This window comes from Muntiacus reevesi, chromosome 17 (genome assembly GCF_963930625.1).
Source record: "Muntiacus reevesi chromosome 17, mMunRee1.1, whole genome shotgun sequence".
Classification (NCBI taxonomy): domain Eukaryota; kingdom Metazoa; phylum Chordata; class Mammalia; order Artiodactyla; family Cervidae; genus Muntiacus; species Muntiacus reevesi.
The window spans coordinates 29272268-29299829 of record NC_089265.1 but is presented as its reverse complement, the minus strand read 5'-3'; the positions used below and the strand labels follow the sequence as shown (position 1 = coordinate 29299829).

The 27562-nt window shown below is 35.1% G+C and overlaps 1 protein-coding gene across 4 annotated transcripts in view; it reads right to left on the bottom strand.

The window, feature by feature from the left end:
* MPDZ (multiple PDZ domain crumbs cell polarity complex component) overlaps positions 1–27562 on the bottom strand; it is a 171593-nt gene that overhangs the window by 103714 nt on the left and 40317 nt on the right. For all 4 annotated transcript variants that reach the window (XM_065908320.1, XM_065908319.1, XM_065908318.1 and 1 more), the window contains 7 exons: positions 10481–10690; positions 9912–10051; positions 8841–9054; positions 7795–7923; positions 5603–5812; positions 2927–3041; positions 2480–2568 (listed from right to left, as the gene is read on the bottom strand). In XM_065908320.1, the coding sequence (XP_065764392.1) occupies positions 2480–2568; positions 2927–3041; positions 5603–5812; positions 7795–7923; positions 8841–9054; positions 9912–10051; positions 10481–10690 (1107 nt within the window). The remainder of the gene's footprint in view (positions 1–2479; positions 2569–2926; positions 3042–5602; positions 5813–7794; positions 7924–8840; positions 9055–9911; positions 10052–10480; positions 10691–27562) is intronic.

The following is a 27562-nucleotide window of genomic DNA, read 5'->3' as shown; positions in this document are numbered from 1 at the left end:
GTTTCTTTATCTCAATATTGTAGGTAAAGGAATCCTGCTTCTCACTAAATGGTTAAATATAGAGGTATATGATCCAGCAATTATACTCCCAAGTATACACTCAGGAGAAATAAAAACCTATATCCACACAAAATCTATACATGAATGTTTATAGTGGCATTGTCCATAATAGCCAAAAAGTGGAAACGACGCAAACGTCCATCAACTAATAAATGGATAAATAAAATATGGTATGTTAATACAATAGAATATTACTCAACTAAAAAAAGAAACTCAGAATTGATGATGCTACACATAGATGGACCTTGTCCAAACCTACTTGAAAACATTATGCTAAACAAAAGAAGCAAATCACAAAGCATCACTTATTGAATGATGCTATTTACATTAAATGTCCAGAATACGCTAAAAAGACAGAAAGTAGGTTGGTAGTTGTTCAGGGCAGGGAGGATCTAAGAACTAGGGAGTAACTGCTAATGGGACAGGATTTCTTTTAAAGGTAATGAAATTGTTCAAAAATTGACTGTGATCATGAAAGCACAACTATAAACATACTAAGAGCTTCTGAATCATATACTTTAAGTGAGTAAATTGTATGTTCTCCTGAGTTTTAGCTCAAGAATGCTGATTTTTAAGAAAGCATTCTATTGGATTAAAATACATAGCCTGAGGGGCCAATTAACTATGTATTCAATTTTTAATTCTTTATCAGATATAGATTTAGAGTATGTATATATTATATTCACTCTCTCCTCTTTTTCCTCCAAAATAAAAAAAAAAAAGTAGCTAATTTTCACTGTATGTTAAAACAGAGATACAACAGGAAAGCTCTTTTACAAAATATGGTCAGCTTATGTGACATGCACAACTTGATCTTTGGAGCAGATTTCAAGAGGCGAACAGGTGTAGTTAAGAGTTTTATGGAACTAAGATCAAGCAAAGTCAGGGAGTTGCAATGTAGAAGCAAAGGGCACAAACAGATAAAGGACATCTCTCTATCTTTTAGTTTAGTTGTGAAAGAAAACACAGAAACATAAAATTTACCATCTTACTCATTTTTATGTGTATAGTTCGGTAGAGTTACGTATATTCACGTTGTCATACGTTTCTGGAATATTTTCATCTTGCAAACTGAAACTTTAAACCGATTGAACAATAGTTCCCCATCTCCTCCTCTACCCTGCCCCTCACAATAACTGTTCTACTTTCTGTTCCCATAAGCATGACTACTTCTGATCCTGCATCTAAGTCGGAGCAGACAGTATTTGTCTTTTGGGCCTGGCTTATTTCACTCAGTCATGGATGGGGTCACACAGAGTCGGACACACTGAAGTGACTTAGCAGTAGCAGTATTTCACTCAGCATAAGGCTCTCGAGGTTTATCCATGTTGTAGGATGTAACAGAAATTTCTTCTTTATAAGATTAAATAATATTCTACTGTATGTATGTAACACATGTTTATCCATTTATCTGCAGATGGAACTCTGGGTCACTTACTCATCTTAGCTCTTGTGAATAATGCCGCAGTGAACAGGACTCCTCTATCTTAACATTCTATTTTCTAACTATTATTAAGATCTCAAGGGGAAAATCAAGACTTCATTAAAGTATAAACAAGTGCATATTAAGATAAATCAGTATTCCCCAAATCTACTACAGAGAATATTAATATGTTTGGGGGAAGAAAGAACCCATGATTACAAAAGTTTAGGAATCTCTGAAATAAAAGAGTTAAACAAGATTCTTTATTGGAAAACTCAGTTTTTTATTTTTCAATGTGTACTGTGAATCCCTAAGAAACTGTATCCCAGCAAGCTTTTCTTAAACTTATTTAAGAAAGCCCTTGATGCGGGGTGTCTTGGATTCATGTTCTGAAAAGTAGTTAGGGTAGGTCAGTTTACAACTGAACACAGAACTGAAAGCTGGATTCTCTTTACACTACCTTGAATAGCTAAATGTTCATACATACTAATGTTACTAGGAAAACAATGCTGCCTTGATCTAACTAAGAGGGTCTGGCTCTATTTCTTTTACTCTTTATACTCTTACAGCTAAAGAAGCCTTGGTCATGGTGCCAACAAAAATAGTGTCAATTCTGCTGATATTAAAAAGTGCACACAACTCAAATTCAGATTCAAATACACTAAAAGTTATAATGTATGGTCTTTATCTTCAGAGTATCTGCAGCTAAAATATAAGAAAGATTATTAATGTACCAAACTCACTGAAACCAGAAATCAGATCTATCAGAAGCTATTCAAGAAAGAGTCCCACTTTCAGAAATGACATCAATAAACCTTCTATCCAATGCTGACTTTCACCTAATAATATAATAAGTAATACTGATGACAACTCAAATCACGAAAGTAAGGTTAAATTAGTACAGAGCTATCTGTAGCTCTCAAAATGGTATAAACCAGGAGAATGGATCGCTCAACCATGAAAATTAACAAAGCTGTCATTAAATGTGTTACTTACTGCTATAATTTGGTCTCCAATTTGGATTCTTCCATCATGTTCCACAGCACTGCTTTTTGTAATGCTCTTAACAAAGATCCCTGAAGGTTCTAAGATTAGAAACAAATTTGTTTTGTTTTACTATTTACAAAGTACCTCGAAGAATACCCATCCTCCATTCTCCTAAAAATAAAGTCCTAATTCTGAGTAGATGTAAACCAACAAACCACACAAACAAAATCACTAGTAGAAACCTTGGCTACAGAAAAAGACAATGGTTTTGTTTATGTGAAATAAAATATCACAATCACCTGTACTACTCCAAAGGAAGATTTCCATTAGTTTATCATGAAAATATATCATTAGACACATGAAAATATATTATGTTGATTCAGTATTTCCTAAGACAAAGACATTAGAGGTAATTGCCAAGATAAAAGAAATAAAATATTAATGTTTAAAAACTACCTAATTTTTTATCTCCAATGTATCCAGCAATGGTAATTCCTAGTCCTTGGACATTTTTTGTGAGCTCTACATCAAATGTCTCACTTTCTTCACTTTTCTGAGTTGAAGCATCAACCTGAAATACAATTCACAAAAAAAAAAAAAAACACATATAAATAAACACACAGACAAACAAAACAAGCTTTCTCAAGCCACACTCTTCATTTAGAAAAGGTATGATGTAATTAGTTCTTAGAGAACTCTGCTAAAGAATTACAGTTAGGAATGACTCCTTCAATCTTGACAACTAGGCCTCAGCATCACATTTTTACTCAAAAGCAATGTCAGGAGTAAAGCTGAACACCCTCTTCAGAGAAATACATTATTGGTTTTTTATGAAAATCATAAAAAATTAGTTTCTTATTAACAGATTCTATTTTCAGGAGTGGCTTACCTTCCTTTTTGAAGAAGTTAGAGGATATAATAGAGTTAAGTCAGGCTTTGAATCCACATTAACAAGCTCAAATCTAGCTTTGTCATTGACTTTTTCTAAGCAACACTTTGCTCAGGAATAAGAAAAAGCCAAAAAAAGAAAAAAAAGAAAAAGAAAAAGCCCAGCTAACATTCATTGAGCAGTTTCTATATAACAGACATTTGCTATGTCTCAATTAATTTACTCCTTAGAAGAAGCCTATGAAGCAAGTAGAATTACTGTCAGTTTTTATCTGGGTAAACTGAGGAACATAAACTCTTCCAAGGACTCACAGTGAACCATCTTAATAGAGGAAGAATTCAAACGTAGAGCCCCTGCTCTTAAAAGACGCACAGTATGCAAATCCTCTTAGAATGTAAGGGCCACACTGCCTGCTCAAGACATGCCATTATTTCTGTCTTAACTTGGAAGCTGATTCTAACATCATGAAGGTGAACCTGTCCCTCCAGATAAAATATTAATAGACTGATGGTTATTTTGAAAGCCAGTGAAAGGTGCCAAATATTAATTAAAACTGTCCTTGTATTTGCTTTATAAATTTAAACTTCAATATGAAAAGCTAGAAGGGAAGCATGCCTTTCCATGCTGATTTCCTTCACCCTGGAACGATATTTGAAAGAAGCGTTCTCTAATATGTAGACTTGTTATTATATACTGGACTAAAGGGCAGGGCTCCCTGAAAAAAGCATGAATGGACTAGTGCGGTAAGTCATTAATAAGTTGCTGGTATTATATACTGGTGTGGTGTCAGCAGATTCCAGAAAGTACTCTAGGAAGATCACAAAAGAAAGAAGGCTATGGTTTGACTAGACAGGCAGAATGGGGCTAGCTGGTAATGCTTCCTGATTTTCTTTAAGCATACTCTATATCTCACTGATAGTCACCTAAATGAGATATAATTTTATAGTAAAGTTTATTTTTTCATTGCACATAATTATCTATGCAAACTTAGCAAAAGTTTAAAGTTTAGATAATTACAAGAAAATGACAGGATGAAATCTGCTTCAATTGTAACAAATGTGTTTTCTATTTTTAATAAGACTTATGCAAGTGCTATTTTAGAGGGTGGCAATTTGACTATCGAATGGTTTTAAAAGGGGCACAAGCTTCAGAAATGATGCTATGCACAGAATAGATATTTTTCTAAGCTTTCAATTACATCAAGTGGTTTTCGGTATTGCATTCATTTATATATTGCTGAATAAAATGTTTTGTTTACCACAAAAGAATGCCACTTAAATACTTTCATAAACAGGCTTTCTTTACTTTTTTCTCCCTGCAAAAAATAGCAACCAAACACAATCCTAAAAACAACAGAATCATGGAAATTTCAAGTGTTCTAATAAAGTTTTAAAGGGCTTGTAGAGGAGGTTAGAATAATAAAAAAGGAATTTGTAGCAACTATCTAGAAAAAAACTGTAATAGGAAAAAAAAACCTGCTTTTAGATCTACAAGAAAGGAATGGGGAACTAGAATTTGCTAGAAAACATATAGAAAGTGAGTATAATTCTCTTCTTAAATATTCAAGAAATTTCTGGATAAAATCATGTTGTTGATATTTAATCCATGATATTGAGTGACTTTAACGATTTGAGATAACATCACACTATAATAATTTTGAAACGTTCTAGCTTTTTGCAGATCAAGTTAAGAACAAAGATGGAATGCTCTACAAATACAACTTTTGTTACAACCCTGAAAGCGTAACTTGTGTCTAAAAAACTTAGGTAACTAGGTCAAGAATAGCGACTTCTCACTACAAATGACATACCTTAAGACAATAATATTAAAAGGTTTTAGTAAGTTTTATTCATCCACCTTACCCTCCAAAAGACACTAAGAAGCAAGCTGTTGAAAGGGAATTAGAACTTACAACCCACCTTACAGAAGACCTTCTAAATAAGAAAAATATAGAATAAAACATTTTAAGTATTAGTAGCATATAATTCATTTAAATTTATTAATACTTCAAAACACTTATCCTCATAAAAGTGCTGCTTAGAGAAAAATGCAAAACATTAATCTAGAATTTTAAGCAATCTATCTTTCAGTTGTGAGACAGTATTCCTATTCAAAAAACTATTATTAGTGCTGAAACATACTACATTTGAATTTTGTTCCATTCTTTAGCAATAATACACTAACATTAATAAATCTAGCTTCTAAATAAACATCACTGTCCCATTAAGTTTTTATATCCTTACCCGCATTTCTGGCGTAGAAGCTGGGGATGAGGAGAGGGTGATGCCCAAAGAGGTAGGTGCTGTTGGTTCTTCAATGGCACCTCTTGCAATCATCAACTTCACTCTATTTCCACACTGTCTGAGGACTTGGGCTACCTGCTCACTGCTCATTCCTGCTAGATCTGTATCACCAATCTTTAGAATGTGGTCTCCACTGCATAATCGCCCATGCTGAATAAAAAGGAATTGGTTAGTCAGCTTGTTGTCATTATTACTAAATTCATCAGAGAAACTCTAAATGAGAGAATGGGAATAATAACAAAAAAGAGCCATACTGTGAATTCTTGGTACATTAAACATGTGTTGTAGTGTTAACTCTCTTTTGAAGCATCCTAACATCACTCAATATGATATAAGTAACCAAAATTCATAACTATTACTTAAGTCAATAATTGATATGAGCTCTTCAATTTGATTTCTACACACTCAATGCAGGAAAGCACTAGCCTTTCTGTGAGTTTTTTGAGGGAAGTAAAAGAGAGAAAATGCCACCAGGTGAAGCTGAAACTCCAATACTCTGGCCTCCTGATGTGAAGAACTGACTCATCTGAAAAGACCCTGATGCTGGGAAAGACTGAAGGCAGGAGAAGGGGACAACAGAGGATGAGATGACTGGATGGCATCACTGACTCGATGAACATGAATCTGAGTAAGCTCCAGGAGCTGGTGATGGACAGGGAGGCCTGGCGGGCTGCAGTCCATCAGGTGCAAAGAGTCAGACACAACTGAGCAACTGAACGGAAGTGAACTGAAAGATGAGGTATAACTCACTACACAAACATATATTACTCAAAATACAGTGTGAACCACAAAAAAGCTCTGAGTTAATATCACAACTTTCTGCCTTGCCATTTCAAAGATAAATATCCTTAAAGGACTCGCTTGCAGATGAAATCTTTGCAAGATGTAAATTCAGACAGACCAGGGAAGCGAACAGCGATCTGGTGAGCCCCCATACAAGCACTGTCCACAAGAACATTCTGCAGTGATTAAAACGTTCTGCAATGCCCAACATGGCAGCTACAAGCAACATAGTGCTCTAGAGTAGGGATCCCCAACCTCCAGGCTGAGAACCAGTACCTCCTATCATAGCAGCAGCAGCATTAGATTAGAAATAAAGTGCGCAGTAAATGTAATGCACTTGACTCATCCTGAAACCATCCCCATCACCCCAGTCTGTGGAAAAACTGTCCTCCACGAAATGGTCCCTGGTGTCAAAAAGGTTGGGGCCTGTTGTTCTAGAGCACTTGAAATATAGCTCATCTTATGGAAGAGCTGAGGTGATAATATTACTTAATTTTAATAAATTCAAATTTGAATTTAAAAGTGGTATGTGGCAAGTACCTACAGTATTAGTGCAACTCTATACAGAAGGGAAAGCTTATTCATCACAAGTCTGTCAATTAGAGAGATTTCACGGGATAGTGCTTGATACTGGCTAATATTTAAAAGTGAGAAAACACACATACTATTGAGTTACTCTCAATACCTCTACTGATTTAAGGTTGCCCATAAATTTGCATTTCATTTACCAATATGAACAATATTTGATGACCCTGACTTCTTAAGTAAGTTCAAATACACATGCAAAAGCAAATAGCTTCATACACAAAACGTTATCATCAAGACAAAGAAGACACCAGAACTTGTCAAATTAAAATATAAATCACAATTAGTAACTTTATAATTTTCTCACATATATCCCAACAACCTTATATAGCATAAATGGCAATGGCTGAATGAACTACTCTAAGTAATAAAAAACAGGCCATACTCTTGTTTTTCCCTCTCAGTAATGAAATATTCTTTTTTCCACAATACCCTGTGGCTATCAAATAGATAAATAGGCTTGTAAAAATGACTTACAATAATAAATAAAGAATATATACCTCTAAAATGATAAAAATCACAACTTGAGCTTTACTCTCTGGTTTGAAAGTCTTATGATCACTGTTTGTAACTGTAAATGAAAATCAAGGTTTCTTCTGAAATGCATTTCACCCCAAGTCAAAGAAAATCATTTTACAAACAAATCCAGTAAAACAAAAGAATGTGACCTTATCTGAAGCCAAAGTTTCTTCTTTCTGACAGAAATATACAAGATGAAGCTGTATTATTGGATATGACATAAAATACCTGCTGGAATAACTTACCTGATCAGCTACACCTCCAGGCAGAATGGTCTTCACAATCACACCAGTTGCTTTTCCTCCTACGATGCCAAACCCCAGACCAGAACCATCATTGACCAATTCAATAGTTTCCACATGCTGCCAGTGAGCCTGAAAACAAAGCCCTCCTATGAGTTTGAAAACTAAAATTTTTATTGTAGTTGAGATTTCTGTGAATATTATTTTGTGATTAGTATTAAATAAGTGCAGACATATAATGAGTTTTAACAGGGTTCCTTTTATTTAGTACACTTCTCTTTCAACAGGTTGTTACTACTGTTGATATAACCATTCTTAAAATTATCAATACATCATTATAGTGGCTCTATTAACCAGGTAAAGATACAGACTGGCAAGATCCTTTGAAGAGTTTAAAAAGAGATGATTAAAGAAAAAGAGAAAAAAAATGTTAGCTGTTAAAAATTTCTTCTACATAAATCTTGTTGCATGAGATTTCAAGTTAAGTGAGAAAGTGTTAATCACTCAGTCATGTCCAACTCTTTGCAACCCTATGGATTGTAGCCCGCCAGGCTCCTCTGTCCATGGAATTTTCCGTGGAATTTTCCAGAAACACTGGAGTAAGTAGCCATTCCCTTCTCCAGTGTATCTTCCTGATCCAGGGATTGAACCTAGGTCTCCTGCACTGCAGGAGGATTCTTTACTGTCTGAGCCACCTGGGAAGCCCCCAAATTAAATGACCTCTTAAAGTCACTGGTAGCTAACTCTAACAACTTAAAAAGTAAAATCAAGATTTTATTTGTTTACAGATAGTCAATTTTTTAAGGGACTTTTTTTTTCTTTTTTTTAGGAATGAATTCAAGTTAAAAAGCTACATAAATAAAAGTTTTTTGGAAGCCAGAAACTTAATCATAATTGCATAAAATATATTCTATGCTCAGAAGGGAAAGAAGAACAAAAAGGCAAAAACCCAAGAAATACAAAGAACCTACAGGAATTGCAAACCTGTGCAAAAAGTTAAAGAATTAGAAATATATGTTCTGCTCCCCTTGAAAATCTCATGTACTCACTGGATTAGAATGAGCTGACAGCGTGCTCGCCGCAGATGGAGATCGGGAAACTATGGGGCTGATGAGCTGAGGCAATGAGCCTCTGGCAATAACCAGCTGGACGGTATCCTTGGCTTTCTGCAGGATGCTGATGGCCTGCTGATGGGTAATTGTCTGATCAAGTGCCTGTCCGTTAATAGCAAGGATCTGGTCAGTCTCCTTCAATCTTCCATCTCTAACAATGAAAAGGGGGATAGGAGATAACTGATAGAGCTCAAGAAAATGACTGCTTCTTTGGCACGCATTTTCAGGTCATTTTTAATTCTATTTTCTAATGTCCACACTATGTAAGGTTTTTCTTGCAATTGTACTCCTAAAATATTTTTTCTCTATTTCTTTAATTTTGTTCTATGTGAGATGCTGTTCACAAAATCTAACATGATAATCACTCCATGATGTATGTAAGTCCAATCATGATGCTATACACCTTAAACTTACACAGTGCTACATGTCAATTATATCTCAATAAAAAAGGAAGGGAAAAATATATATGCTTTGGCGCCAGCTGACCTAACCCTAGTCAACCACTCCCAGTTAACAGCCACCTTCTTTTTAGCTACTCATTCAATCTATATGTTGTATTTTAGTACTGCTATAATCATCTACAAATGAATGCAAAGAAGTATATATTTACTTTTTGCTTTGAGCATATTAATAAAATACAGCTCCTACTTGTTGTTTTGAGCATATTAATAAAATACAGCTCATATTATCATAGACTACTTGAATGCTTTTCTATAATTTTTAAATCTAATCAAAAAGAGCCTGTTTAAAAACAATGGGAGTAATATCCTACTCAAATTTTTATTTCCTTACTAAAAAGTGATTAAGTCATGACTATATTTAAAAATTACTCTGCTTTCAAAGGACTTTCTTGTTATTGTAGCAATGTTAATGATTTCTAAAAACTGGTTAATAACATTTTATATTGTTCTTGCTTTTAGGCATTTTTGTTTCTTGAAATTCTCCTAGGGTGAGCAGCACCTTGTGAATGTGATATCAAAAACAGAGATGTCACAGTGACAGTCTCACCTGTGGGCCACACTGCCCTCCTGGATCTCCTGCACAAATATACCCAGCTCTCCCCGATTTTCACTCCTCAGTCCCACCACACTGAACCCAAGGCCTCCACATGGAGGTTTGAGGAGCTCAAAAACTTCTATCTGGCGACCCTGTCCAGAAAAAGAAGCACAGAATATAAATACATGCCAGCTACTGCAGTCATAGTCTTATTAGTGGCATTAATCTGTTTAAAAGTTTTTTAAATTTTTTCTAAGATAACCTTCATTTAGAAAAATCCCTGAAGCACTTAAACTTACATGAAATCTACATCCTTTTCATTCTAATTTTTTCAATGTTAAAAATGTCTTCATAAATAAGAATATATATCATAGTATATATTTAAGATATACTTTATATTGTTGCTCAGTAAAATGTAATAAAATTTATAAAAGATAGAAACAAAATACATTGTTGCTATACTTTCTATAATAATAATATGTTTAAAGTATATATTTAACATATGTAATATAAATATGCAAGTATTCTTCAAATTATTCAGGACACATTCTATCATAACTAACAGGAACAAACGCTCTTACCTGGGCCATATTTTTGATCAGTTGATCAAATTCATCACAAGCAGGTTTCCCATTGATATGTGCAGTACCCAATCCTGTAAGACCTTCCAGATTTCCATTATTTGGGGATGACAAAAATGATTCATTTTGTAGAGTAGGAATTACACCTGGGCTGAGATGTGGGATGTGACCATACTCGACATTTGAAATTGTTGAAGTTGCAATATTTACCTAAGAATAATATGGAGATTATTAACAATTCTGATATTTCATAAGCTACCTCATAGAAATCATCCCAAGAGGGGTAATAATGAAGTTCATATGAAATTTCAAAATGTCCACTGTTTTATCCAGCAACTCTATTTCAAGAAGAAAAATCAGAAAAACACACAAAGATATACATGCAAGGAAGTTCAATGAAGCACTATTTTTCAGTGGAAAAAGTTTTAAACACTAATTAGGTGAAAAAAATTAGCATTCAATTTCAAGATACTTGTTCAAACACACACAAAAACACATATATCTATATATTCTTAAGTGAAAAAACCTAGTTAATGAACAATAAGCAAAATACACTCAAAAAATTATTAAACACCTAGAACAATATATACTAAATAACCAATACAGCAATAGTTGTCTCCAAGATATGGGAATCCAGGGAGACATTTACTTACTATATTACTCGAATTTTCATAACAACTTATGCAGTAAAGAATTTGGTCTTTCCCAAAGGGAGACCTGGCCCTTGTCTCTAGTTCACAGAAATAATTTCTAAATCCTTGGAATGTTTCCAGATGACAGAAGTGTCTCTGTTCTTCACGGTGGGCCCCAAGGCCACATGATATCCACTCAAATTCTGAAACTAAATCATCTCACATGGGCAATCAATCACACCTATGAAATGACGCCACAATATGTACACACCAAGCCCACGTGAGCTTCCTGGGTTGGCAACACTCTGTGCGAGCTGTTACACACCAATTTGGGAAGAGAATACTTCCTGAAGAAAACAGAGGCTTCACATCAGGAATGCTCCCAGACTCGGCGCTATGCATCTCATTCTTATGCTAATTATTTACCTGTATCCTTTCTCCATAACAGACCACAAACATGAGTCTAACAGCTTTTAGTAAGTTCAACAGGTCCTTCTAATGAATTATTGAACCTATGGGTGGTTTGGGGAACCTCCTCAACATACATAGTTGGTGTCAAAAGTGAGAGTGGTCCTGTGTGGACTCGTCCTACCAGCTCTGTGTTTGGAGCTTAACTCGCTGCTGTTTATGTCACAAGCTTGGGCAGAGCTGCCAGGCTGGACTGTGACCTTAAATTTCACAGTATGGCTAGCTCCAGGTACAGTAACATTAGTAAACAACAACAAAAAAGATCATTCCATTTTGGAAAAAAATTCTAGTTACTTGCATGTGCCTGTTATAATAATCTAATAATTAATAATAATTAAATAATCTAATAATAATAACTAATATATTATCAAATATTATGCTAAATATTATCTATCAAATTAAATGATAATGATATTAACATATTAATGCTAAATAATAATGAATATAAACAATAATAATATTTCATTAAGGTAAATAATCATTCAACTAGTGCAAACAACCAGACCTAATTTTATATACATATAAAGTATATGGAATATAACTTTTTATTTATAATTAATCAGAAGAAAGACTATATCAATGACATTTTTGGATCACTCTCTGAACTCATCAGCACTCTGTCCTTCACACACTTGGCTTCAGCTATAACTGATCACTGTTCCTCAAACCACCAAGCTTCTCTCTCTAACCGTCAAGGCTAGACATCCTTCCCCCAAGTATCTACATGCTTACATCTTTACTTCATCCAAGTGCACTCAACATCATCACCTCAGAGAAGGCTCCCTGACAGCGCATCCCAGAATTATGCTCCATGAGCTGACTCTGCCCTGTTTTTCCTCACGGTGCTTATTATCACCTACATGTTCTCTGTTGTTAAGTAGCTTCCATCCCAATCTGTAGAGACAGACTAAAACATAGAATACTCGAGTGGATCAATAAAATCTGACTATTTTATTCTCTACTGTATCCTCATTCTCTATGTTAGTGTCTTGCATGGAGCTGGCATTCAATATCCATTTACAGAATAAATGTTTATCCAATTTTTAAGGGTCTACTCTGATTTAATCTGCCCAACAAACTTCTAAGAATCACTATTTCCATTTTACACATCAGATGATTACACAAAGTCACTTAGTAAGTAGATTATGACCTATGCCTTTTCCTGTCATCTTTGTATTATACACAGAGCAAACAATCATTTAGATATTAATTTATAGAAAGGAGACATTAGTAAATGGATTCTACTGACAGAAGCAATCAAAATATTTCACAATATGTCGTCAATTGATGCCTAAGAGTTTGTTACCTATCCTGAAAAATAAAACAGGAGACTCAGTAAATCACCATAGTTACCAACAATCACAATTATTTGGTTGGTTATCTATGAAGACAAATGAAAAAGAGATCAATGTGCTTGAGGAAGAAGCTTCAGGGAATTCTTTCAAACACTTCTTTTAAAATCTACAGCAGACATGATCAATTATTATTTTTTTGAAAACAAGCTTCTTACACCAAACCTGGTTTTTTTTAAACCTGAGCATGGCAACTTCAATAAAGTCTTCCAGGAGAAGATACACTGTACAGGCTGAAGCAGACAGGATCATGAAATCTGTGAGAGGCTGAGGATCTCGCACACAAGACCTAATACCAATGGGATGTTTGCATAGGGAATAGATAATTGGAGCCTTGCTACAGTGAGCTAGAATGAACAAGTCATGTTATAAGAACAAACAGTCTATCTATGTGAAGTTAACTGGTGAAGAAGCTCTGAAAACTATGTTAGACAAGGTGTGAAGGCATTCTAAGAGTGAAGTTATATATACATATAAAGCTATATGATACTGGATATTGACTGTCTTCTCCAAATCTGTTAAAGGCTTAACCAATGACAATGACTCCTCCTATCTCCATCCAGCCACTGAGGTCTATATAAATGTAAAAGCAAAGAGATCACATATGTAAAAACTAGAATTTAATTATACCATCATATAAAAGACGTCTTTTTAAATTTGAAAATTTATTCCCATAGGGAAAAACACCATGGCACAGCTATAACTCTGCTACAGCTTTACTAAAATGGTTTTCTGAAATAAAATCTCCTGGAAGGATAGGAACGAGTCTTCTTTGACATGACTAGTCAGTTCACAGCAGACACAGTACAGATGGTTAATATAAAGGCCCTGACTCCCATCTTGGTTTATACAATATAAAATAAGCAGAAGAAAACACAACTATCTGGTGATTTGATACACAGATATACAATCTGTATTATTTGGGGAAGTTACTAGTAGATGAACAAGAGTCATCAAATAATTATGTTTTCAGTTTAGCTTTTGGTTATTTCAGTCTAAAGAGGTCTTTCATGTTCTTACTAAATAAACATGTATTAATTTAATTAAGAGATGTTTCATTAGTGCCAACACCTAAAATATGTTCCGTGAAAATTACGTAAGGTATTCAGCTAAAAAGTTGTCAAATTCTTTGTGAACGGTAATACGAAATACCCTCTCAGTATTTAGGATAGGAAGAGGCTCTCTTACAAGCCACAGTGAGAGCCAGCAAAAGGTTCACTTACTCTAAAAGGTCAGATAAAGCAAAAATCATAACAAAGGACAATTATACAACCCAAGCACACTGTTTTAGCGCAAAACACATGCACAGCCATTTACAAATGCCTTGATGTATGGGAGGTCCGCATCTTCTTTCTTGTATAAATCACACTCATACAATATGATTTTTTTTTTTTTTCAAATTTAGTCACTCTCTCTTTAAAAGGTGAAGCAAGTACATGGACACATGAGAAACAACTTTAATAAAGAACATTTTATGAGATCTTTCTTCTTCACAGTTTTATCTAACACAACCAAATCACCAACAATTGTTTTATCAAGTCATCTATGTAGTCTTTCAAAAGAATTTAAATAAGTTTTTATAGAAAAATATCTCATCATATATTTTATACATGATAGAACCCTACAAATATAAAAGTAATTATGACTCACATAAGCAACTCTAAAATGACTTTTTTTTTAATAAATCTATATTTACAGAACCAAACAGACAAGAAAATACCTGAGTAAACAAGTGTTTAGTCCTCTGAGCATCAGTCAATATATGTTACAGGAGAAAAAGACAGCATCTTTTCCACCCAGCAAACCACTTATTTGTAGGTATAGTAACAGAGCTGCATCTTCTGTAACAGCATTCCAAGAAAACAAGAATTCTCCTTAGTTCTAAAAACAATTAAGCTAACCCTCTGGAAATAACTATATCAGAATAACCCTTCCTCTGAGATCAATCAGAACATTGCTGTTACAAAAAAAAAAAACACTTTAAAAGATCAAAAAGAAAGTGCCAGATCTGCTCTATTCATTGGAAGTAAATCAGTAAGCCCAGGCCACACTCAAGAAGGTTATCGTACAAGAGCACAATTACCAGAAAGTACAGATTATCTGGTGTCCGTCTTCCAGGCTGTCTACACAGTACATCAGAGGAGAGCAGCTGAGAGCCAAGACAGAGGGAAGGCCTTAAAGCTACTGGAGCAAAAGGGACCTTATCTTCAAAGAAGAATAGAGCTGACATCTGACTTCTCAAATGAACGGAAGACAGAAGAGAAATGAAAAATCTTAAAGAACTGACAGCTCAACATTTTCAGAACAACTCCCCCACACACATACTCACACACAAAGCATTGTCTCAGTTTGGGACAAAATAAATACCAAAATAAATTCTCTGGCAGAAAGAAAATGACCTCTGATGGAATTTCCCGAATGCAGAAAACACTGAAAAGCATAGGAAAGGGTTTAAAACGCGAGTAAAACAACAGAAATTGGTTACGACACATAATCTAAAACTTGTGAAGTTTTAAATTCACGTAGAATTAAACTACATGAACAATTACACAAAAGACAGGAGTAGGATAAATGGGGTGGAAATATATTAAAATTCCTTTCATTTTCCAGGAAGTAGTGAAAGAACTAAAGTCAAGTCAAGTAAGTTAAGGATATGTATATCTGACAAAGAAGTCAGAACTAAAATACATAAAGAAAATCCAAAACTCAAACGTTTAAAAAATTCAATTAAAAATGAACAAAAGACACAGATATTGCACCATAGAGGACACAGAGATGACAGGTAAGAACATAAAGGTGTTCAGCATCTTATCCATTAAAGAAATGCAGATTAAAAGCACAATGAGGTATCACTCTATGCCTGAAAGAATAACCAAATAAAAAACAAATAATGACAACGGCCCACAATGATCAGGATGTGGAGAGATGTAAAGAATGTAAAACAGTAGAGTCCCTTTGGGAAACAGTCTGGCTGTTTCCGAAACAAACTGTATATTTACCAAATGATCCAGTAATGGCACTCCTGGACATGTGCTATAGAGAAATGAAAAAAATGAAAATCTATGTCCACAAAAAACATGTACCAAATTGCTCACAGTACCTCCATTGATAAGAGTAAAATATTGGAGACAAAATATCCCCCAGTAAGTACACTCATAGCCAGAATAAACCTCAGCAACAAAAAGAAACAAAATATTAAAATGCACAATAACTTGGAGGGATCATGTTGAGTGAAAACAGACAGTATCAAACAGCCACATACATTATGATTACATTTTTAATATTCTTTAGTTGATTACAAACTATATACATAGAAATAAACTATATACATACACTATACATATACTCCATCCCAGGGTCAGGAATGGTGTGGAATATACGCTGGATATAAAAGGCAGCGTAAGGGAGATCTTTGTGGTGCCAGACAGATCAGTACTCAGACGGTGGGTAGTCACACAAATCTATACAAGTGGGAAAACAACACAAATTTTAAAAATTAACACACATTTTATCAATACCAGTTTTGTGGTATGATACTTTACTAAGATGCAACCATTGGAAGAAAGTTGGTGAGGCGCACACACACACCATACTGAAAATTTTCTGTGAATCTATAATTAGAATCAAAATAGCTTTTTAGGGTTAACTCAAATAGGTCAAGGATACTGACTATAATCTTTAAGCTAACCAATAAAAGAATAATAAGATTAAGTATAAATAACATGCTATATAGGAATAAAATGATATTAAAAACTTAACTAATACAAAACAGGCAAAAAAGAATATGAAAACAAAAATGTCAAATTTATCAATAATTAAATATGAAGGAGTTAAATACCCAAAAGACTAAAACTGTCAGATTGGATAACACAATAAAATTCAAATGCATACTGATTACCAAAGATATAAATTAATAAAAAAAAAAAGAGATACAGTAAAGATGAAGTAGGAAGAATGAAAAAAAATACACCACACTTCAATTAACCAACAGAAGTCTAGTACAACAAAACTAGCATCAGACAAGCAGATTTCAAGAAACACTACTGTACACAAAAACGGACAATCCCCAGAGACAAAGGGTCAATTCAATAGACAAGAAAAAACAATCTTAGCAATCTAAAAAGATAATCTCAAAACAGGCAGGGCATTCCCCCTAAGATCAGGAACAAGACAAGGGTGTCCCCACTTCCACCACTATTATTTAACACAGTTTTGGAAGTCCTAGCAACAGCAATCAAGTGAAGAAAAAGAAATAAAAGGAATCCAGATCAGAGAAGATGAAGTAAAGCTCTCACTGTTTGCAGATGACATGATACTATACCAAGAGAATCCTAAAGATATTATGAGAAAATTACTAGAGCTAACCAGTGAATATAGCAAAGTGTAGCTCACTTGAGTTGCTCAGTCATGTCTGACTCTTTGGACACCATGAACTGCAGCACGTCAGGCCTCCGTGTCCATCACCAATTTCTGGAGTTTACTCAAACTCATGTCCATTGAGTCAGTGATGCCATCCAACCATCTGATCCTCTGTCATCCTCTTCTCCTGCCTTCACTATTTCCCAGCACAAGGGTCTTTTCAAATGAGTCAGTTCTTCATATCAGGTGGCAAAAGTATTGGAGTTTTAGCTTCAGCATCAGTCCTTCCAGTGACCATTGAGGATTGATTTCCTTTAGGATGGACTGGCTGGATTTCCTTGCAGTCCCAGGGATTTCAAAAGTCTTCTCCAACACCACAGATCAAATCATCAATTCTCCAGTGCTCAGCTTTCTTTATAGCTCAAATCCATACATGACTACTGGAAAAACTATAGCCTTGACTAGATGGATTTTTGTTGGCAAAGTAATATCTCTGTTTTTTAATATACTGCCTAGGATGGTCATAACTTTTCTTCCAAGGATCAAGCATCTTTTAATTTCATGGCTGCAGTCACCATCTGCAGTAATTTTGGAGCCCCCCAAAATAAACTCTGTCACTGTTTCCATTGTTCCCCATCTATTTGCCATGAAGTGATGGAACCAGATGCCATGATCTTAGTTTTCTGAATGCTGAGCTTTAAACCAACTTTTTCACTCTCCTCTTTCACTTTCATCAAGAGGCTCTTTTGTTCTTCTTCACTTACTGCCATAAGGGTGGTGTCATCTGCATATCTAAGGTTATTGAAATTTCTCCCAGCAATCTTGATTCCAGCTTGTGCTTCTTCCAGCCCAGTGTTTCTCATGATGTATCTGCATATAAGTTAAATAAGCAGGGTGACAACATTCAGCCTTGACGTACTCCTTTTCCTATTTGGAACCAGTCTGTTGTTCCATGTCCAGTTTTAACTGTTGCTTCCTGACCTGTATACAGGTTTCTCAAGAGGCAGGTCAGGTGGTCTGGTATTCCCATCTCTTTCAGAAGTTTCTACAGTTTATTGTGATCCACACAGTCAAAGGCTTTGGCATAGTCAATAAAGGAAAAGTAGATGTTTTTCTGGAACTCTCTTACTTTTTCAATGATTCAGAGGATGCTGGCAATTTGAGCTCTGGTTCCTCTGCCTTTTCTAAAACCAGCTTGAACATCTGGAAGTTCATGGTTCACATACTGATGAAGCCTGGCTTGGAGAATTTTGAGCATTACTTTACTGTGCAATTGTATGGTAGTTTGAGCATTCTTTGGCATTGCCTTCCTTAGGGACTAGAATGAAAATTGACCTTTTCCAGTCCTGTGGCCACTGCTGAGTTTTCCTAATTTGCTAGCATACTGAGTGCAGCACTTTCACAGCATCATCTTTTAGGATTTGAAATAGCTCAACTGGAATTCCATCACCTCTACTAGTTTTGTTCATAGTGATGCTTCCTAAGGCTCACTTGACTTCACATTCCAGGATGTTTGGCTCTTGGTGAGTGACCACACCATCATGATTATCTGGGTTGTGAAGATCTTTTTGTATATTTCTGTGTATTCTTGCCACCTCTTCTTAATATCTTCTGCTTCTGTTACGTCCATACAATTTCTGTCCTTTATTGAGCACATCTTTGCATGAAATGTTCCCTTGGTATCTATAATTTTCTTGAAGAGATCTATAGTCTTTCCCATTCTGTTGTTTTCCTCTATTTCTTTGCACTGATCGCTGAGGAAGGCTTTCTTTTCTCTCCTTGCTATTCTTTGGAACTCTGTATTCAAATGGGTGTATCTTTCCTTTTCTCCTTTGCTTTTGCCTTCTCTTCTTTTCACAGCTATTTGTAAGGCCTCCTCAGACAGCCGTTTTGCTGTTTTGCATTTCTTTTTCTTGGGGATGGTCTTGGTCCATGTCTCCTGTACAATGTCACTAACCTCCATCCATAGTTCATCAGGCACTCTATCTATCAGATCTAGTCTCTTAAATCTATTTCTCAATTCCACTGTATAATCATAAGGGATTTGATTTAGGTCATACCTGAATGGTCTAGTGGTTTTCTCCACTTTCTTCAATTTCAGTCTGATTTTGGCAATAAGGAGTTCATGGTCTGAGCCACAGTCAGCTCCCAGTCTTGTTTTTGCTGACTATATAGAGCTTCTCCATCTTTGGCTGCAAAGAATATAATCAATCTGATTTCGGTGTTGACCATCTGGTGATGCCCATGTGTAGAGTCTTCTCTTGTGTTGTTGGAAGAGGGTGTTTGCTATGAGCAGTGCATTCTCTTGGCAAAACTCTATTAGTCTTTTCCCTGTTTCATTCTGTACTCCAAGGCCAAATGTGCCTGTTACTCCAGGTGTTTCTTGACTTCCTACTTTTGTATTCCAGTCCCCTATAATGAAAAGGACATCTTTTTTGGGTGATAGTTCTAAAAGGTCTTGTAGGTCTTCAAACAACCGTTCAACTTCAGCTTCTTCAGCATTACTGGTCAGGGCATAGACCTGGATTACCGTGATATTGAATGGTTTGCCTTGGAAACGAACAGAGATCAGTCTGTCGTTTTTGACATTGCATCCAAGTAGTGCATTTTGGACTCTTTTGTTGACCATGATGGCTACTCCATTTCTTCTAAGGGATTCCTGCCCACAGTAATAGATATAATGGTCATCTGAGGTAAATTCACCCATTCCAGTCCATTTTAGTTCGCTGATTCCTAGCATGTCGACATTCACTCTTGCCATCTCCTCTTTGACCACTTCCAATTTGCCTTGATTCATGGACCTAACATTCCAGGCTCCTATGCAATATTGCTCTTTACAGCATCAGACCTTGCTTCTCTTGGTCTCAAGGCAAGAATACTGAAGTGGTTTGCCATTCCCTTCTCCAGTGGACCACCTTCTGTCAGATCTCTCCACCATGACCTGTCCATCTTGGGTGGCCCCACACTGCATGACTTTGTTTCATTAAGTTAGACAAGGCTGTGGTCCATGTGATCAGATTGGCTAGTTTTCTGTGATTGTGGTTTCAGTCTGTCTGTCTCAGGGAACTCAAACAGGGGTTTCTGTATCAACCTAGAGGGATGGGATGAGGAGGGAGATGGGATGGAGGGTCAAGAAGGAGGGGATATATGTACACCTATGGCTGAGTCATGGAGACGTTTGACAGAAAACAACAAAATTCTGTAAAGCAATTATCCTTCAATTAAAAAATAAATTTTAGAAAAGTGGTAGGGCAAATGAGAAATAGACAAATCCACAATCATAATTAGAATTTATAACACGTCTCTCTCAGAAACTGACAGAATGAAAAAAAAATCAATAAGGAAACATTCTAAATAATGTTGATCTAATTAACATACATAGAACAGTACACTCAACAATTGCTGAATGTTAAATTCTTTCCAAATGTAAAAGAAATGTGTATCTAAATAGACTATAGGCAGTTCACAAAGCGTCAACAAACCTCAAATAGAGACCTCTGAATACAGTAAAGTAAGCTAGAAACCAATAACAGAAAGGTAACATGAAAACCAAGGCATATCAATTAAGCAATACATTCTAAGTAAACCATGGGTAAAAGAAACTATATTAAAAATTAAACATTTTAATCAAATGATAAGATACAACAAATCAAAATTATGGGATGCAGCTAATGCAATGCTTAAGATTCAGACTTAAATGAATATATTTAGAAAAATGAAAGCGTAAAACACGATGAGCTAAGCATATTGCTAACAAAGCTAAAAGAGAACATATGCAAAACCCGAAAAAGGAAGAAAATAACATAGGTTAGCCAGAATTGAGGAAAAGTTTTAAAAATTACGATAAGAAAATTCAAGAAAGCCAAAAGTTGGTCTTTTGGAAGAAATGGATTAATAAAATAGATAAACCTCCAGCAAAGTTTTAGAGTTGGACATTATACATTTTTGAAATTCCTGGTCATCAAAAGATACAATTATGGGAGTCAAAAGGCAAAACACAAAGCAGAAAAAGACAGGTGTGATACATATGTTCAACAAAAAAGTTGTATTCAAAATATATTTAAAAAAAACAAAAACCTTGTCAGTCAATAAGAGAAGGACTGACAAAACAGAAAAGTGGGCAAAAGACTTCTATAGAAATTCCACAAAAGAGGATTTCTAAATGACCAACAAACATTCGAAAAGGTATTCAACATTATTGAGAACTGCAAATTAAATCAATAATGTGATGCTACAAATACCCTAGAGTAGTTAATAGGGGAAGGGGGGAAGAAGACTAAAGCTGGCAGTAGCAAGTAAAGGCAGTGATATAGACGAGGATTTTCATACATTATAAGGAGAGATCAACAACTGATTTGGGAAACAGCCTGACAGAATATACAAATGTTGAATATATACCTTAAGACTCAGAAATTTCACTCTTGAGAAATGCACACTTGTGAATATCAAAAGATACACGTTAGAACATTTGTGGAAGTTTTATTTACAATACAGTCAAAAACTGGGGGGGAAAAGGCAAAATTATAGTCAACAGTCCCTGACAGATCAGTTGGTAAAAGAATCCGCCTGCAATGCAGGAGATCCCAGTTCGATTCCTAGGTCGGAAAGATCCACTGGAGAAGGGATAGGCTAGTCACTCCAGTGTTCCTGGGCTTCCCTTGTGGCTCAGCTGGTAAAGAATCTGCCTACAATGTGGGAGATCTGGGTTCAATCCCTGGGTTGGGAAGATCCCCTGGAGAAGTGAAAGGCTACCCACTCCAGTACTCTGGCCTGGAGAAATCCATGGACTCTACAGTCCGTAGGGTCACAAAGAGTCGGACACAACTGAGCGACTTTCACTTTCACTTTCTTTCACAGTCAACAGGAGAAAGGAAAAATATATTCTAGTGTACTCATGCAATGAAAAATGAAAGACAGCTACAAACAACAAGTAAATGAATCTCACAGACACTAAGCGGAGACAAAGAAGCCATGTACAAAAGTATATATACTCAGACTGTAATATACAAAATTCAAATACTTATCTATGGGATGGAAGTCAAAACAGTGCATGATCTGACTTACATGTGGAATCTAAAAAAGCCAAACTCATAGAAACAAAGAGTAGACTGGTGGTTGCTAGGGACTGCAGGGTATGGGAAATGGGGAAATGTTGGTCAAAAGGTACAAACTTTCAGGTAAGAGATGAATAAATTCCAGGATCTAACGTACAGCAATGATGACTACAGTTAACAATACTGTATTATATACTTGAAAGCTTCTAAGACAGTAGATTTTTAAAGTTTTCACCACACACACATATAAATGGCTAATTATGTGAGGGGACAGACGTATTAACTGGCTTTACCATTGATAATCACTTTGCAATGTACACATGTATCAAATATTTCAAATATCACGTTGTACATCTTAAACTTATACAACAATATATGTCAACTATAACTGAAAGAGCCTGGAAAAACTAAGTGATTCCTTTGGGATTGTTAGGACTGACTGCGGGAACAGAGAGTATTATAGAGTGCTTGTAACTTTCTACACTGTGATTTATGAAAAGGGTTATACTTCTACATTCAATTTGTGAAAAATCCTTGAGCTATGTAATTTTCCTTTGATTGCACTGAATATGTGCTTTCTTAATATTTTTTAAAGTTTACAAAGTAAGTGTTACAATCAGAGCGGAGAACCTGGGTGCCCCAATGAATGATACAAACAGACACCTCTCCTAAATGGGGGGGTTAGGAATAGCCTCTGTGTATCGAGCTGAATCTTTTCTGACAGAAACTGAATTGAAAGTTCAGTTATCTAGCATTTACCATAAACAAAGGAAAGATGAAGAAATGGATATCTGAAGATGAAGTTTACTCTATTACTGTGATAGATTACCTTCCACAGGTTTGATATAGATTCAAGAGGCTAATTCCCATTCCCAAAATAAATTTTTAACAAGTGCTCAAGTCAAGGTGAATCCTCAGCAAACATATCTTAACCACTGAAGCACATCTAAATTTCTGTAACTTAAAGATTATAAATTTTTAAAACTCGTGTCATTTAATTGTACATCATATTAGAAGAAAAAACAATCATTACACTATCTTATACTTTTATACTAAGGTATTTGACCCACCCTGGTTCAAGGCTGATATACTTGTAAGATTTTTAAATTATAAACTTCTTTTTATTATATTTTCAATAATAAATATACTATTCTTCAAAATAAACATCATTCCAAAGTTAGTCAAAACGATCAATAGAAAATTTTCAAATATATAGATTCATTTAACTAAAACAACTTCAAAATGCTGAAATACTGACTTTTTACATTTTATCTATCCCTTTTAGGCTGTTAACTGAAAAAAAGTTAACATTACTAGCTCTATTTAATGGCAAACATCAATCTTTCCAGAAATACTTGTGTAATTGTCTAAGAAAATGATTGCTTAGGATCAAACTGAATTTCCCAAAGCATTACTATATAGATTACCCAAACCTAATTTGTGGTCCTGTTATTTTGACTTAATCTGAATTCACAGTACAGCAATGAGAATAAAATCACCCAAACACTTATATACATTTGATGAATATTATATTTCTATCATTTACAAGCTAAAATATATTATTTAAATTAAGCAAGAAAAATGACCACTGCTTTTACAATCCCAGTTTTAGCTAAACTTTAAACAAATTTATAAACATATATCGCTAGTTCAATTTCCCAATTTTCTGTTTGTTACTCCTCAACACAGTGAAAACTAAGAAGCAAGGCATTCTCTGATTTTGCCGTAACAGGTGCGCCTCACAGAACTGCGACTTTTTTTTTTCTTCCGCACCTTGTCTTTTCTTCATGCAGAGCAAGGAAAGTGCTTATTTTCTTGTGAATTTACAAAAATGCTGTAAAACACTCTCTGGAACTGATCCCAAATATGAAATGCAAAGAGGGCTAGAATCCTGAGAGTATTCAATGAAATGCAGCATCTAAAATGGCAGCAATAATAGGAAAGAAAATTTTATACATAATAAAGCTCTGTCTCAAGTTTGGAACCAAGAGAGGGGAGGTCTCCTTTTCCATAAATCTTTCAGAGAAATACTGAGGCGAGCACAACTCTGATGCATTATTGAACAGGCAAACCCTAGCACAGTAATTGATGGTGGCACTCTGATTTAACGATCCTTATTTTTAAAGCTAATTAAAGAAATTGAATTGCATGTTCAAAGCAGATTTGCTTAATGTGACGAGACTATTTTGGACGTAAAGTAGCGCAGAGTTCCTGAACTAAACAAGTTACAAAATGGAGCAGCGAGTTTTAAGGGAGGGAAGGAGCTTGGGGGGAGGGGGGCTTTCAGACAAAACACTGTATAATTTTACATTTTCTAAGAGACCTTCCTTTCCTTCGTTGGAATACTTATTATAGCACCTGAAATGCTCAAGACATTCGGCTCTAGGGGATGGGACAGTAATAAAACAGGTGTCTGTAGAAGGCTGTGACAAAAGGGCAACTAATCATTTTCAGCTCTTCTTCGCAAGAACAAGTCTATTCCCCTTCCACAGAATCACATACAAAAGTCCTTTTCTGTGTGTGATTCAAAAGTAAATCAGTAGTAAAGTAGTAGTAGTAAAAACTATCACTTTTATTCAATACTGAATTAGTAAAAACTATTCATTTTATTCAATATTGACTTAAAAGCATGCCTTTTAAAATTCTGTGTTTCAAAGTGGTAAGCAGATATGAAGTAGTTCTCATGTATTAAAAATACAATTGTCACGAGAAAAGTACTATTGTTTGAGTTGCAAGCTAAACTAGGCTATTATTTTCATGGGCACTCTGTATTACTTGAAAAAATGACTTAAATCCAAAAACAGATTATACAGACTTTGGTATATGGCAGACACTCTCAAAAATAAAGTATGCCTGACACTTCAAAGAAAACAACTGACAGTAATTGTTGCCCGTAGTAACATTTGAGCTTTCAAGCAAAAATTAAGAATTTTGAAAAACTTGCATCGGCCAACCTGGGCTTGACACTTTTCCATCATTTAAAGACTCTATTGATAAGATCAGAAGCAATACCAGCAAGTGTAATTTTCTGATACTAGGTAATGAAAGGTGAAGCGCAATTTTTCTATTTTTCAAATTTTCCGAATGACCAATGTAATATAAAATTATGCGTGGGTAATGAAAGTAAAAATTCAAAGCACAGGGAAGTGTTCCCTGTTTTGGTTTCAGATTCCACACTGCAACTAGCCTCTAAGAAACTAACAAGAGTTTTGGTGCCCTATCAAATAAGGATAACCACAACTGTCTGGAGGCTATATACACCCCTCTCCTTTTCCATCTACATATTCATGTGAAGCCAGATTTTCTCATATTCATAAACTAAAACAACAAATCCAAACAAATCAAATCCAGAAGCAGATATGAGAATCCAATATCTTCTACTGAGCCATGTTAAAGAGAAATGCAAAAATGTAAAACAATGCCACTCTTTTCACCAATTTTTAAATGTAATGGGCTTATTACTGTTATTTTTTCTGTACTACTAAATATTTACAACAGTTCTCAATTTTAATTTCTAACCTGATATAAATATTGATGGATAAAACCACAAAAACAAAAGCTCTTTGAGGTCCTTAGAAATTTTTAAGAATGTAATGGGGTCATGAGACAAAACGGGGAGCGACTGCCTTAGAACTTTAAATCTCCATATGAAGAGGAAACAATAAGCAGAGAACTGGTATTTACTGAGCTCCTGGTAAACACTGGGCTTAGGCCTTACATTTTTCATATCCATGCTATTTAGCTCCCATTTTACAACTAAAGGAGGAGCAAAAAGGGGCTCAGTCAAGATGAATGTATATTTTTTTCATTTGAAGAAATAAACTCAAGCTTAAGATCACTGTCTGTCTCTGAACAACACTACAACACTACCAGCAACTGAGAGCAGATAATCAAAACGAAGGCCTCGAGATAACCAGGAATTCCTTAAATTATGTTCATTATACTGTTTACAAGGACAGTGAAACAAAACTCAACAGAGCTTTGTGATTAAGACCTGAGCTCTGAAGTCACCTTGCCTGCATGCAAATACTAACTCCCTCACCTAACCTCTCTGTGTTTCCATCACCCCTCTGCAAAATGAGGAAAATATTATCCTCTGCTTGATAGCACTGTCGTAATGATGAAACATGGAAGAGCTCCTTCCAAGTTAATTATGATGATGATGAATGATGAGTGATATATCTATTTAATATGGTTCCCAAGAGAAAAAGGAGGGGGGTCTTCAAAGTAACTTTAGTTATTTGGCTAGCTTACTGATATTAAAAACTAGTTCTCTAACAAGGAAAGACAAATTATTAATGCACAACAGTTCTGAATATTCAAGAACACTCATGTAATCATTAGTTAAGAAATTGTTTACTGAGTCTGAGTTAAGTGTCATGTTAGGGACAAGGTATTCAAAGATGAATGCGTCATGGATTTTATCCCAAAAGTGGGAAATGGACTCCAAACAAACCTCCAAACAAATGAATTCTACAGCCCCTTTTCATGCTTGTTAAGAACAAATGGCGCAGTGGCGTGCAGCATATACAACACTAGTCCAGGCATGTGTGTTGATGTGTATTTACAGAATGTCTTTCCTTTATTTAAATCTCAACACTTCTGTGCTTTCTTAACAAAATTTCCAAAGGAAAAGACTGTAAAGGATGTAGCTTGACCAAAAATAATATTCTTATCAAAGTATGCTGGAATTTTCTACATTAAAGGGGCAAAGGTATAAAAATTAACTTTATTTCAAATGTCACCACAGACTTTAGAAATTGAAAATTTAGACAAATGACATGTTAGAATGTTTGCAGTGTTTTTTCTACCAGTCCCACATTTCTAGAAGACAAAATTGATTCACTGCTCACAGTCTGCTTAGAGAAAAATAAAAATAAAACCCTCTAGACAAGTATAAATATATGGAAATGGGCACATGAAGACTGATGTTACTTTACCATGCTGCCTCTCCATCTTAATATTACTCTAACCAGTCCATTTACTTTAAAAGTTAGCCTAATTATAAATAAAAGCAGAATGAAACTTCTGGTTTATATTTTAAAGGATTTCTGATTAAAATATAGGAGGGATACTTCAAGGGAAACAGCAAATCTTAATACATGTGAATTTACAAAAGATTTATATTAACTGTTTTTTTAAACTTATTTTTCCTTTATGTTATAGAACGAAGGATTTAGAAAAAAGTGCAAATTAGAAGGGAAAAAAAAAAAAAAG